The sequence below is a fragment of the Prunus mume genome, linkage group LG6 (assembly GCF_029339155.1).
Source record: "Prunus mume cultivar Tortuosa linkage group LG6, ASM2933915v1, whole genome shotgun sequence".
Taxonomy (NCBI): Eukaryota; Viridiplantae; Streptophyta; class Magnoliopsida; order Rosales; family Rosaceae; genus Prunus; species Prunus mume.
Window position 1 is genome coordinate 10,579,156 of NC_142703.1, and position 12,687 is coordinate 10,591,842.

The 12,687-nt window shown below is 36.9% G+C and overlaps 3 protein-coding genes across 7 annotated transcripts; 2 read left to right on the forward strand and 1 right to left on the reverse strand.

Annotated features, from left to right (window-relative positions):
- Positions 1-296: 296 nt before the first annotated feature.
- SAD1 (Small nuclear ribonucleoprotein family protein) lies at positions 297-2,384 on the reverse strand. The gene is made up of 4 exons (XM_008237291.3): positions 2,224-2,384; positions 2,008-2,131; positions 827-899; positions 297-566 (listed from the first exon to the last, which is right to left on the reverse strand). The coding sequence occupies exons 1-4, from the start codon at positions 2,255-2,257 to the stop codon at positions 534-536; spliced, it is 264 nt and encodes an 87-aa protein (XP_008235513.1). The 5' UTR covers positions 2,258-2,384; the 3' UTR covers positions 297-533.
- A 1,632-nt stretch (positions 2,385-4,016) lies between these two features.
- Positions 4,017-7,614, forward strand: LOC103334337 (cellulose synthase, putative (DUF1644)). 4 transcript variants are annotated; one of them, XM_008237289.2, is made up of 4 exons: positions 4,017-4,157; positions 4,976-5,223; positions 5,820-7,013; positions 7,115-7,614. In XM_008237289.2, exon 3 carries the CDS (start codon positions 5,830-5,832, stop codon positions 6,994-6,996), a length of 1,167 nt encoding a protein of 388 aa, XP_008235511.2. In that variant the 5' UTR covers positions 4,017-4,157; positions 4,976-5,223; positions 5,820-5,829; the 3' UTR covers positions 6,997-7,013; positions 7,115-7,614. The 4 variants fall into 4 exon arrangements, with proteins under 4 accessions (XP_008235511.2, XP_088910329.1, XP_088910330.1 ...); XM_008237290.3 differs by having other exon boundaries at positions 4,149-4,279; XM_089054203.1 differs by having other exon boundaries at positions 4,976-7,013.
- Positions 7,615-9,305: 1,691 nt separating this feature from the next.
- Positions 9,306-11,238, forward strand: LOC103334336 (uncharacterized). 2 transcript variants are annotated; one of them, XM_008237286.2, is made up of 5 exons: positions 9,306-9,477; positions 9,570-9,654; positions 9,750-10,237; positions 10,611-10,869; positions 10,995-11,238. In XM_008237286.2, the coding sequence occupies exons 1-5, from the start codon at positions 9,472-9,474 to the stop codon at positions 11,012-11,014; spliced, it is 858 nt and encodes a 285-aa protein (XP_008235508.2). In that variant the 5' UTR covers positions 9,306-9,471; the 3' UTR covers positions 11,015-11,238. The 2 variants fall into 2 exon arrangements, with proteins under 2 accessions (XP_008235508.2, XP_088910331.1); XM_089054205.1 differs by having other exon boundaries at positions 9,324-9,477; positions 9,567-9,654.
- Positions 11,239-12,687: the final 1,449 nt, after the last annotated feature.

The following is a 12,687-nucleotide window of genomic DNA, read 5'->3' on the forward strand; positions in this document are numbered from 1 at the left end:
CTTTTCTGGGTTGATGATTGTGTAATTCATGAACAGCCAAAATAACTCAGCTTCAAAACCACAGCGATGACACATAATAATCAGTGAATTATAAGCACAAATTTGTTATAGTATGGAAGATTGATAAATGTTACTTACATGTTACAACGGATAAGCCCGGACATGCCCTCTGCACATGATATATATTTTATTTGCGTAGTAAATAAATAAATAAAATTATAATATTTCTTTCGAATGACACAGAAAAACACTCTGGCTAAATGAGAGAGAGAGAGAGAGAGAGAGAGAGAGAGAAGTTTAGATGAATTGCCATTGCATATCTGATCAATAAAGCTCAGCTTAGTATTTAATACCACTTGCAATTACAAGGAACATAACACATCATTTAGTAAAAGTTTCTCTACCATATCCTACAACCTTGTCACCTCCTAAGAACAACAAAAGTGCTAGGTGAAGAAAAATGGAAACAATCTCCCACAAAAAGCATAAATTGCAAATATTCAATAACAGAGTGTGGATGTTCCACTGCGCTCTCATTCCGGTTCAGGTGAGCCGCCAGGGACCAGCTGCATTGTGCACAAATATTGGAAAATTGATTAAGATAATTTGAACATCTCTCGTCTTTGTTTTATGCTGGCTCTAGCTTCTGTTGCAAAAGCCAAGAACCAACCACCAAAAGCTTTACACCAGGTAGTTTAAAGCACTTAAGGCGAGAAAAAAGGGCCGCAAAAAGTGCAGTAGAAAACTTGACAAACAAAGACCAATATGTCTTACTTACAATGGAAAATAAAGCGCAGGCAAATAAAGACCAACATGTCTAACTTACAATGGCAATGTTGTTTCCGTTGAGCAATATCTGATCAAGCTTGGTTATACGTCTTCCTTCAGGAGTAATCTCACTGTGATATAAAGAGAGAAATAGAAAAGATATTCAATATTAGCAGGTATAATATAAGTCGACTAACAATGCAATAATAGAGTGAATGACTAATGCAAACTAAAAATGTCTAAATTGATTATATATACAAACACTCTGTATACCAGAGATATCCCAGTTCAGTTTTTCATCTCTTCTGATCCCAAGATATTACAGTACGATAAGACTAAGGAAAATAAGCAAGATGCAAAGAAAAGGTATGATGACCAGAAAACATGAGGCTAGAGGGGAAGGTTCTATCTACCTTGTCAAAACAACTTGTAATCAACATAATGTTTAATTACGATATTTCCTACAACTATAGCTTAAAACAATTATATAGCTTTGTCAGCTTTATCAATTCAATATAAATTCATGTTTCAAATGATAATCCTTATTGAAAATCCCAACTCCAAGTATTTTCTATAAATTTGTCAGCCTTATCAGTCTAACATAAATTTATGTTTCAACTGATCCCTACTGAAAATCCCAACTCCATGTTTCAACTGTGACATTGTAACATACAAACTAATCAGTTATTCATAATGTGCTCTACCACTTTTGATGTTATTTGACGTACAATAATTTCTATATGTCTATTATGGATCTGCACCCCCTGGGATCCATAAACCTTTTGGATCTTATTAACCAAAGAGATACGACTTACCAAACCTAAACCTAACCTTTGAAAATAAAAAACCCTAGTTCCCATTGTATATAACTGGGAATGGAAGCTCTAGCGGCTGCCCTGCATTATTACACTGTTAACTGAAAGAATAACAAAGACAAATCAAATTTTCCAAGCCACCGAAAAATTGCCTCGCTATCACTAAAATTCCTACCCTAACGACATATAAACTTCTGCTGCTTCAATCCTGAAAGAACTATGCACTATTAAAGGAGAGTTGCATGACAATCCTAAAGCCCGTACGAACATCAAGACCCAATACTTAAACTTTCCCATTATTCAATCTGATAGTTGAAGCATTTACAAACTCAAAGATTCAATCTTGTAGCAAAAGCGAGTAAAATCCCAAATTTTAGGGTTTCATGCTACATGAATGCAATAGAATTAAGGGAGGGAGCCATACTATTCAGTGACGTCTTCTAGAACCATGTTGACGTAGACATCAAATCCCCTCAGAGTCCCGACGAGCTCCTTGTCTCCCTTCATTATCACCCATATCTTCGACCCTATGCACCGGTCGATCAACTCTGCGAATTTTCCACCCAAACACCTCAAATTTTCCGCTTAATTTTCTCAAGTAAATACGAGACAGTAGAAAAAGAAACAGAGCGGGGCAAACCTGATGGGAGTAGCTGTGAGGGATTGTTGGCCATTGGAATTTGGAAGCAGAAAACTTTGGCTGCGATAGCGAACGAGTTGGCGGCAATCCCAGTCTGTCACTGTGAGTTGGGAACAAGGGCAAGAGATTTGGTACTTGGTAGTGTGTTTGTAAGTGTACCAGATTTCAAAAGGCCAAAATACCCTCAGTGCTTTTTCATATTTACCTTTATGTGCTTTGAATTGGGTGTGTTCTGGATGATGTGATTTGTATTATGTGCTTCAAAAATGGGCCGCAATTGAGGTTTGGCATTTGTGTTTTTTAATACAAGCGATGTTAAAAAAGGAGCAATCGAATTTAGGTTCTCGGATGCGTAATTTACACTCGTAACTATTTTTTTAGATTTATGTAATGGATATTTTGATTTTGTTAAAGGACCCAATATGTGATTGATATGTTCCTTGTCATTCTTTCAACATTGGACCAAGGAATTATTGGTGGCTTGTCCTTGGCAAGGGCCCAAATCATGACAAGTGTTTTTAGAGTATTTTGGTGAAAGAAGATATGTACTAAAATGGAACACTTGAATAATAAGAAGGGTTCACATCACATGTCACATGTTAATTACGTGGACAAATTCATTAGAATTACATTAGGTTATACCCCACGGAAAGTATAGAGATACCATGTATGCGTTAATGACTATATGTTACATTTATCGATGATTTTATATTAGACCAATGTATTTAGGATAAAAATGTCTGTTTTTAGAGGATATATAGCCTTCGGATGTTTTAGCACCTATGATTTTTTTTTTCTTCTTTCTAGTTTCCATTTTTTTTTTTTAAGATAACATGTGTAATTTGAATGATGAAACGATAAATTGACACTACTTTAAAGTATCTCAAAATTTAAGATGATGGTGTCAAAAAGAAAAGAAAAGATAATAATGCGATTACATTGTGATGTTCCAACTCCTCCTAAGCCGGATTACGGTTAGTATCTCAATTTTGCGATACTTTGAAGAAGAAAAAACATTTGGATAGAATGGAAAGCAAACCAATCAAACAATGTTTTAAGTCTAATAAGTGACATGAATTAAGCAAAGGATAGAAAATTGGAGATTTAGTGCCAGTTTGGCATTGCTTATTTGGGGTGATAAGTGATTTTTAAAAAATGTTGAGAAGCCCAACCAGTTTGGTAAACTGCGAAAAAATCACTTATTGTTAAAAATTGCTGTGAAAGAAAGTTATAAGGAAAGCATTAATTAGGTGCTTTCATTTTCTGATTATGCAGGAATCAGTTTTGAAGAGATGTTGGGTTTAATGATTATGCAGCAATCATTTTCTGATTATGCGTAAAATCAACATCAACAACACTTTTAACAAAAATTTTACCAAACGCCAAATTGTTTTATCTCACGGTGATTTCTCTCACAAAATCGACGATTATTTTCATAAGCACAGCAATGCCAAACTGGCCCTTAGAGTCAAACTTATACGATAATAGAACAATTGTTTGCACAAACAATGTCGCTTGCACTCAATAAAATACACAATACAATGCATGATCCATTTCATCCAATTTTATTAGTACAGATTACAATATAATTCTGGTGACAAATAAGCGTCCAATGAACGACATTATGGATGCAAAATCAAAACGCATGCCAACACCGAATGAACCTGCCCGTGGGCCCGACAGCCACTTGATTTGCGCCACGTGTCATGAACAAGCAAAGGCAGTCTTGACCGCTCCATCATGGCGGTTGCAAGAGCCGCTGGTTAGTGGTTACCCTCCATTTTCCAAAACGTATTATAAATACCAAAATTCATGTGACGTTTTCTCACAATTTCCCAAATTTCTATTTTATATCTCACACACAGCGATTTCTTCACGCAATCTCTCACCCCACACCGAATTCAAGGACGAATTCAATCACTTCTGTTTCTCTTGTAAATCCTCGCCTACTTTGATTGTGTTCAATTTCCAGTTAATTGTTCATGTTGATCTAATTATTGTTGTGAATTTGATCGGGTTTGGTCCTTGTTGAATTGGGTTGTTAATGGATTCCTGGGTATTTTTCTAAAAACCTGAATATTACTGTTTTGTTTTTCCTTAATCCGTTGATGATCTGAATCGGAATAGTGGTAGAGTTATGGGTAGGGTTTGGATGCGATTTGGGGTTTATCTGTGGGTTTAGATAATTGATTTTGATCGGGTAAAGATTTGTACTTTGACCATATTGATCCCTACCCAGTGCAATGCTCAATCTCTGTTTAGCTATGCTTAATTTCCTTTGGATTTTAGGTTTGGAGATGGCCTTGGGTTGCCGTCTATTTGATTCCTATTTGGGTTTCTGGTTTAGATTTTTTGGGAACTTGTGCAATTTTGTGTATGTTTTGTATATGAAAAGGGCCGGATGAGTGTAAGCCCTTTAGAATATCTGAACAGCATTAGAATCAGTGTAAGATATTTAGGTGGTGATGTGAGGAAATCATTTTTCATGATCTGATCATGCTTTTGGGTAGGTGGGTTATTGTTAACGATTATAAGATATTGGGTAAGGTTTAAAAAGATATTGTGGTTTTCATTTTCTCGGCAGCGCTTTTAAAGGTTTTTGAAATGTCAGTTCAATATTAATCTGGTCTGAGGCATGTATACAAGCATGCTCTTTCTAATGATATTGCATCTAACCGTCGCTGAATAATACAATGATTGGATTACGATTTTGTGGACATGACATCAATTATGTCTTGTGGTATAACTGCAGGTCTCAGTCTCACTGGTGATCTGTTGGCCTGAGAAGTAGTCGTTATATATTTAATCAAGAAATCTATCACTTCAAGTTCTGTACTGCTGTCCATTTGCTGCATTATTTATCTCACATTTTGGAGCATTATAAGAGTGGTTGCATTGTGATTTCTATTAAAGTCAAGTAAAGATTCAGTATTTTTCAGTTGGTAACGCAATAGAGATCAGAAGCTCCAGTAGGGAACTTATTTAGAGCTTTGCGTTTTGGTAAGTGTATATCTAGTTCAATGATTCTTTATATTTTTTTTATCTGTTTCAAATAATGTGTTTTTATTCGGGCTCTTCTTCATGATATTTAATTGTTCTGATTTGACATAATCTTAAGTTTGTTGAGAATAAAGGTATCACAGTTTTGGCAGTAATAATTTCATGAACTGTTAACAGGAGCTGACAGTTCTTTTGTATTAGACTTACTTTGTACTTTCTCTTAGAAACTTCAAACGTGGTTGGTTTTTCTTTTGTACATTGTTAGTTATATAGACTTTGAGTAGTTTCTTATTTTTCTCCTTGTCAAACTGAATTTGACAGTTGTTCAAAATGGTATTAGTACTTGTGATTCCTAAAGACATATGTTAAGAGTGTATGGGGAAGGGATAATGTGAAACATTATACCAAGGTTTGTACCATAAAACATTTGTACCCAATATATGCTTCTATTGTCTTCTGTGATAAGAGGAATAAATTGCTGCTGTCTGCAACATGACCATAGTGTTTTCCCCCTTCTTATGTAATTGATGAACATTGAGTTATGCATGATAGTTCTTATGTCCTGATAAATTCAACTTGCTGAGTAAATCGAACAGTGTATGCAAGATGGCTGGTGTGAAACGAAGAATAGAAACTGATTCAGATATTCGTGCTCTTTACAAAGAACTGGATGCGGTTACATGCCCTATCTGCATGGACCATCCACATAATGCAGTTCTCCTCCTTTGCAGCTCGCATGAGAAGGGTTGCAGATCTTATATTTGTGATACAAGTTACAGGCATTCAAATTGCCTGGACCGTTTTAAAAAGCTGAGGGAAAATACTAGGAACAATCCAACTCTACCCAGTTCTTTACCTGTAAACCATTCTGATTCTCATAATATTTCTGATCTGAACATCCCTTTGAGGACAGAGTCAAATGAAGCTAATGAAACTCACAATCTGATTGAAAGCAATACTCTAATATCTGTTAATTTACCCGGACCGCCACAAGGACATATTATTCAAGATCTAAATAGGCCTTTAGAAGCACAAACAGAAGGTGTTCTGGAAGTGGCTGACTCCGAGTCATTTCAGGAAAGGGTTGAGCATGATGAGTTGGATGGGGAGAATTCACCAGATTCAAAATTGAGCTTGAAATGCCCTTTGTGCCGAGGAGCCATTCTTGGATGGGAGGTTGTAGAAGATGTCAGAAAGTATCTTAACCTGAAGAAGCGAAGTTGCTCTCGTGAATCATGCTCATTTTCTGGTAACTACCAGGAGTTGCGCCGGCATGCCAGGAGAGTTCACCCAACCACTCGACCCTCCGACATTGACCCATCTAGAGAACGAGCCTGGCAACACCTTGAGCACCAAAGAGAATTTGGTGATGTTGTCAGTGCTATTCATTCAGCCATCCCAGGTGCTGTTGTGGTTGGGGACTATGTTATTGAAAATGGAGATAGGCTAGCAGGGGGAGGGGAAAGTGGTGCAGGTGAAGCTAATGGACCTTGGTGGACTACTCTGTTTTTGTTTCAGATGATTGGCTCAGTTGACCGTGCTGGGGAACAAAGGGCTCGATCAAGGGCTTGGACAAGACATCGGCGTCCAGGTGCCTTATCTGAACGCCGGTTTCTTTGGGGTGAGAATTTGTTGGGTCTTCAGGATGACGAGGTAGATGATGAGGATGATGATGATGAGAACTTGCCTATACTAAATCACAGAGATTTGTCTCCGATCCCCAGAAGGCGTAGGCGTTTGACACGGTCAAGGTCAGATGAAGATCGACCATGAGAGGGGTCTTTTATCTGGTAAAATTTATGTTTTCTTGAAAGAAAATTGATATCTGTTTTGTTGGATTTTATATCAGATTGCCTTTGGTTGACCCCATCTGTAACCATTGTTGTTCCAGTTACTGCAGTAACTGATCGTCAGACAAGACCAACTGCTCTAAGAACTGCAGTTTGAGAACCCCATCAGCTTGTTGGAACTTGGAAGAGCGTTGAAAAGGATCATGATGATCATAGGGACAATGGTGGTGCTAATTTGAAGGGGATTCTATCAAGCCCAAGTTCTCTTTATCCGTGGGAGGAATGAGCTTATGTTCTCTTCAAGCAGCCCAAGTCCTCTCTTTCAAGTAGGTAGAGGCTGCCGGCACAAGTTGAGCCTCCTCATCCACGGTTGATGCATTGTTCTTGCTATTCTGCATTTGTATCATATAACTATGTTAGTTGATATCAGTTCATCTCTTTGTTTGTTAATAAAATACTATTACGATTGTTTGTGTTCATTTTATGCGGATTGTTTGTGTTCATTTTATGCGAATTGTTTGTGTTAAAATGTATAAAAGTTTATGAAACAATGAAATTTGACTTTGAATAAAGTGTGAAGATCTCAGAGTTTGAATTCCAATTGAGCCAGTTTGCATTCTCATTTTGTGTTGTATGGAAAATGTCAAGCTTTGATTCTCATGTAAAGATTGTCCACTTGGGAACTTAATCACGCCAGTGCGGAAAAGCTGCATGTTGTTGATTTCGTTTTTCCAGGTAGTTCTACAACATGAGAGGTGAGAATGGCCATTGCCGATGACGTCATTTTGAACACAAGTACAATATATCGGCATGGAAACCAGAAGCAGATCATCCAAGAGAGAACGTGGATGAGATTACAACCAAGAGAGCCAAGCAGAAATGAATGAGAAAACAGCGACAGGTTTTGATGAGAGCAACTAATTCCTTCCCAGTAATACCAAACGGGGCACCAGAATAAAATCAGAAGCTAAGAGGAGCATTAGGCACATCACCCTTCCTTCATCTGAGTCTTCGTCAAAGACCCAGCTGCTTCCATCTCAAGTGACAGCATCAAGACTTGCATAACAAGTATAGTTCCCCCAATCTCAGCCCTTGATCATTGGCTCATTCAACAGCCAAGATCAGGCTGAATTGCATACGCAGTTGCAGCCACAAATTATGGAGGGCTACAAATTTCTGTCAAAACCCAATGAAAATGAGAGGGCGGAGAAGCTGAGACGCAAACAAAAGCTCGACAAGTTAGGCCTCTAATTCGGGATTTACATAGTACTTAAAATATAGTTGTCAGAGCATATCTGCATATGATTTCTACTCATCCCCATGTGAGAGCACAAGAAGTCTTTTTTCATGCTTGCAAGCAGTAACACTTAAGACGACATCCCCAGGCCTAAAATATATCCTTCTCCACGTGCTCAACCAACCTGTAAATTCAATATTATATATATGCGGAGACAAAGAGAGAATTGCCTGGAAATGTAGCAATATATATATTTTGTCATAATTAAATCTGCCCAACTGGCCAAAATACAGAAAATAGTAAGAAACTTGGCAATCAGAGATGACCATTTTTCTTGCTTTGTAGCAACTTTTTATGTATCTGCATTTCTATTTTCTAATCTGTTAGGGAACATGGCTCTTCCAACTCCTCCCACCTCTTTCTTTTTTGTTTTATGTCATTTTAATGTTTAATACAGATCTGAATATATAATCCAATTTGTGTCCTCCTGCTTGGGAGTCAAGTTGCAAGGGCCCGTATTGTAGCTCATAATATTATTATGTTAATAAAACCTTGCAATAATTGGTCCTGCTTGACAGGATCAACTTACCTAAACTGCAATATGCTTGTCCAACAATGTCTTCAGCTTCATTATTACCCTCAACTTCCAAAACCCAGCTTTTGTTTTTTTAATACAAGCGATATTGAGGGAGGGAGGAATTGAAACCTAGGACTTTAGGTGCACGAGTAAAAACTCTTAACCACTTGCTCCACAACTCAGTTTAGTAGATTATTGCTTTTCACACCCAAGTAAATCTGCAGGACCATATGTATATGTACCCAAGGGGACCAATGGGATTGATGAACCAGAGACAAACAAGTGTTTGGCTAAAAGAAATGCCACCAGGGCTAAGCACATTTTGGTTCTTAATTAAATCAAATCTCTGACTTAATACCCACCACATTATCATCTTATATATATTTTCCCCATGTTACGAAGAATCTCAAGCCAATCCTTCCCCACTCACTGCTTAGTTGTCTCACTGTTTTTCTTAGATTCACTTCAATTTCCTTTGTCTTCTTCTTCCATAGGTCTCAAAGGCTAGACAGGAATCTTGGGAGCATGCAGACAGCATAGGTAGATCTCTCTGTGCTGTCCATTTGACCAAAACACAGTCATCTGCTTCTCACTCTTCACACCCACACCACTATATAAAGGAGGCTCTAAACACAAGCATAATCATGCAGGTAAAACAGTGTAAATATTTTTAGTCAAACAAATGCTTAACTTGCATCTGCATCAAAACTGATGTCTCTCTTGGTGACTTATAACACAGCAGATTTTTCAATGGCTCTTTAGAGCTACAAATGGACAAGCAAGGGAAGACACTTCTGGTTCTACCAACAAGAAAGCAACAACTAATGGTAAGAGATCAAACTTCAACTTTTCACATCCAATTTTTCCAAACCATTATGTTAAGACCATGTTTTGACTTATGTACTTTTTATGTTCATTTCAGAACAAGAAGCTAAACCAAATTACATAATTGTCTTTAAGTGTGGCGGTGTTGGTGTGTATCGGAAATTCAAAGGAATTGAAGAGAGAAAATTAGGTAGTAAGAAGTTCAAGCCACTTGCCTTTCTACGTCGAAAGGATGTGGCAAAGGCTTGCTTTTATAGCACTCTTCAGTTAAAGAGACTTGGTAGCATAAATAGAAGGCAGGCTAGGCAGCGTTGGATTCAATCCATGAAGATGAAGAAGGAAGATATTGCAAGAGGTCTGGGAATTAGTACCAAGGCAGATTCGGCAAATGTAGGCAACAAGGTGTTACCGGTGACAGATTCAACATTAACAACCTCGACGAACACAAATGAACAATGTGGCACATCAGAAAAGAAAGAAAGGGTTAAGGGAGACAAAACCAAAACCATGACAAGAATGAAGGAGCTATTGAGATGGGCTGCTGCTGCAAAATCAGAGAAGGGAGGAAAATTTATTGCTCGAAAGGTACTAATTTTTTTTTCTTTCCTAAACATTATGAGTCTTTTTTAACATGTACAGATAATTTGTGTTAGCTGGACCTATTGATATGGAGTGTGAGAGAAGCAGGTCCACAACAGTACTTGTTCTGCAACCATATGTTGCTGTGATATTCTCTAGCAATAAATTATCGAAATTAAATGTAACTAGATATGGAGTAAAACTGTAAAATGTGAATGTTGACAATTCTAAAGGGAAATCAGAGAAAGTTGCATGCTTTCTAGTGAGGCTAAATTATACAAAATTTAGCAATATCAGCTCTAGATGGAGTTTCATAACCCTGAAGTGAAAACTTCCTAGTTGCTGACTAGTGGGCTTAAAATGATGCTGTTCCATTCAGGTTATGCAATTTCGAAACCGTGGAACTCTGAAGGCAGTACCAGATGATGATCAACTTAGCAACGATTCGCCGAAGATCAGCTTTAGATGGGATTTGGAAAGCTGCTCCACCACTTCCTCTGCCTACACATCAATTTCAACAGCATCTTCATTGAAAAATGATCAAATCATGAGCATTAACCAAGCTTCGAATTCAACAAAGTGTCAAGACCCTGACCGGGCTCCAAGGAAAGGGAACTGGATCACCTCAGACTCAGAATGTAAGAAGACATGCTTCCTCCTAGAGTCTCTCCTAATCAACCAACTTTTATTTTCTGTTTGCGTGAAGTTTAAGTTGCTAAAAATCTATTCAACTAACCCCGAAATTATTTTTTTGCTTGGACAGTTGTGGTGCTAGAGCTATGAAGATCATCAAGTCTAAGAATTGTTCTTCAAGGGTTGCATAGATCAACTGCTTGCTCTTGCTTAGTGATTGTAGCATAGTTAAGGATTGAAGATTTTAAATTTTGTGAAAGATTAAGGACTGAAAAGCAAAATCAATACGAGGAAAGAGTGTTTATATCATCCTTCTTAATGAATGTGGCCTACATCAATAAATTCATAATCTAACCAATAGTTTTCCTTCTCAATGTGTGGCCTCAATATCTTCATCTGCAAACTCTTTCTTTCCCACATGAAAATTAGGAAGCCTGCTTCTCCACAGGCTTACTTGTCAAACTGATTTGAAGTGTTACCAACAAATTAATTAAAAGTTTCCAAATCTTCCAACAATTTGTGTGGTGGGTTTGGTATTTTGAGATTATACTAAGTTCTGTTATTTTCATAACATTGTTAAAATAATCGTCCATCATTAATTTATATTCTTGAGTTTTGTCCCAGTTTATCAATCTTCCCTGTCACTTTCCTCCACATTCTCTTTGCATCCTGCTTAAAACTAATTTATGGTTTTGGCATTTGATTCTTGAAACAAATCAAGAAAGAAAGAAAAAGAAAAAAAGACCAATGTTCATTGGATAAAATACGCAGGCTCGTAGTATTTGGGTTTGGGCCAACACTCGAGCGGTTTATTGAATAGATGTTATTTTGCAGTGTTGCTATATGAAGCACACAATTATTATTTTGAACTTCACAATTTGGCCTTTTTAAGCGTAGTCATCAAGCAGATATGAGTATACTTAAGTTGGTTATAACGAATATGCTCCACACTTTGTATTCGAATTTGAATTCCTATTCTCATAATTTAAAATAGACTATCGCTTTTATCAACAACAAAGAAGTGTAGTCATCAAAAATTTCAAAAATAAAAGGAAAAAGAGATTATATAAATTAGTGGGTCATGTTTGAATTTGATAAAATTGATTGTCCTTTTTTCAGAAAGGATGAAGATAACGATCAGACTTTGGGTACATATTCAACACTCATAGAAATCATAAAGTAGATAAGTTCCAAGTTCCTAAATGATAGAATAATTCGAAAAATAGGTCACAATTGTTGTACTTTGAATGGAAGCGACATCATGGGATGACCAACCAAAATGTGCTACACTCACCCACTGCAATATACACTTTGTATAAACCAACCCAACATTCTCAACTACAATTCTTGAGCTCCCAAACTTCACTTCCACACCCAAAAGAAAGTTTTGGGATATAATTAATTACGTGGCTTTTTTTAATTGACTAATCTCCAAAAAGAATTAATTAGACCATTTGGATTAAGCTGAATTGGAGTGATTAAAGTATTGCCTTGCCTGTCTTGTCTCGTCTCTTTCCAAAAATATATGTTATTTATCTAAACATAGCGTACTAGTAAAAAATTATCAAATGCACAAAAAAGATAAAGGAAAAGAAAAAAAGAAGATTGGATTTATCTAATCATATATGCGTAGAAATGTTCTTTTACCAAATCACTCCACAATTGCTCACACGCTACGCTAGTACATGATCATCCATTCATATCAACATGCTCACAATAAAACTTTTTTATATCAAGTGCCACCAACCCACCGACATTACTAATTATATGCATTCCAACTTTTACCTTATTTTTCATCTTTATAATTTTGAAGCAATAATTTT

Bases quoted from the DNA above. Each gene is read 5' to 3' on its own strand.
- SAD1 (XM_008237291.3), bottom strand. From the start codon at position 2,257: ATGGCCAACAATCCCTCACAGCTACTCCCATCAG. The intron at 2,132-2,223 runs GTTTGCCCCGCT...GAAAATTCGCAG, and splicing joins CTCACAGCTACTCCCATCAG to AGTTGATCGACCGGTGCATA. The intron at 567-826 runs GTAAGTTAGACA...TGCACAATGCAG, and splicing joins ACGGAAACAACATTGCCATT to CTGGTCCCTGGCGGCTCACC.
- LOC103334337 (XM_089054203.1), top strand. From the start codon at position 5,830: ATGGCTGGTGTGAAACGAAGAATAGAAACTGATTCAGATATTCGTGCT.
- LOC103334336 (XM_089054205.1), top strand. The intron at 9,655-9,749 runs GTAAGAGATCAA...TGTTCATTTCAG, and splicing joins CAAGAAAGCAACAACTAATG to AACAAGAAGCTAAACCAAAT. The intron at 10,238-10,610 runs GTACTAATTTTT...TGTTCCATTCAG, and splicing joins GAAAATTTATTGCTCGAAAG to GTTATGCAATTTCGAAACCG.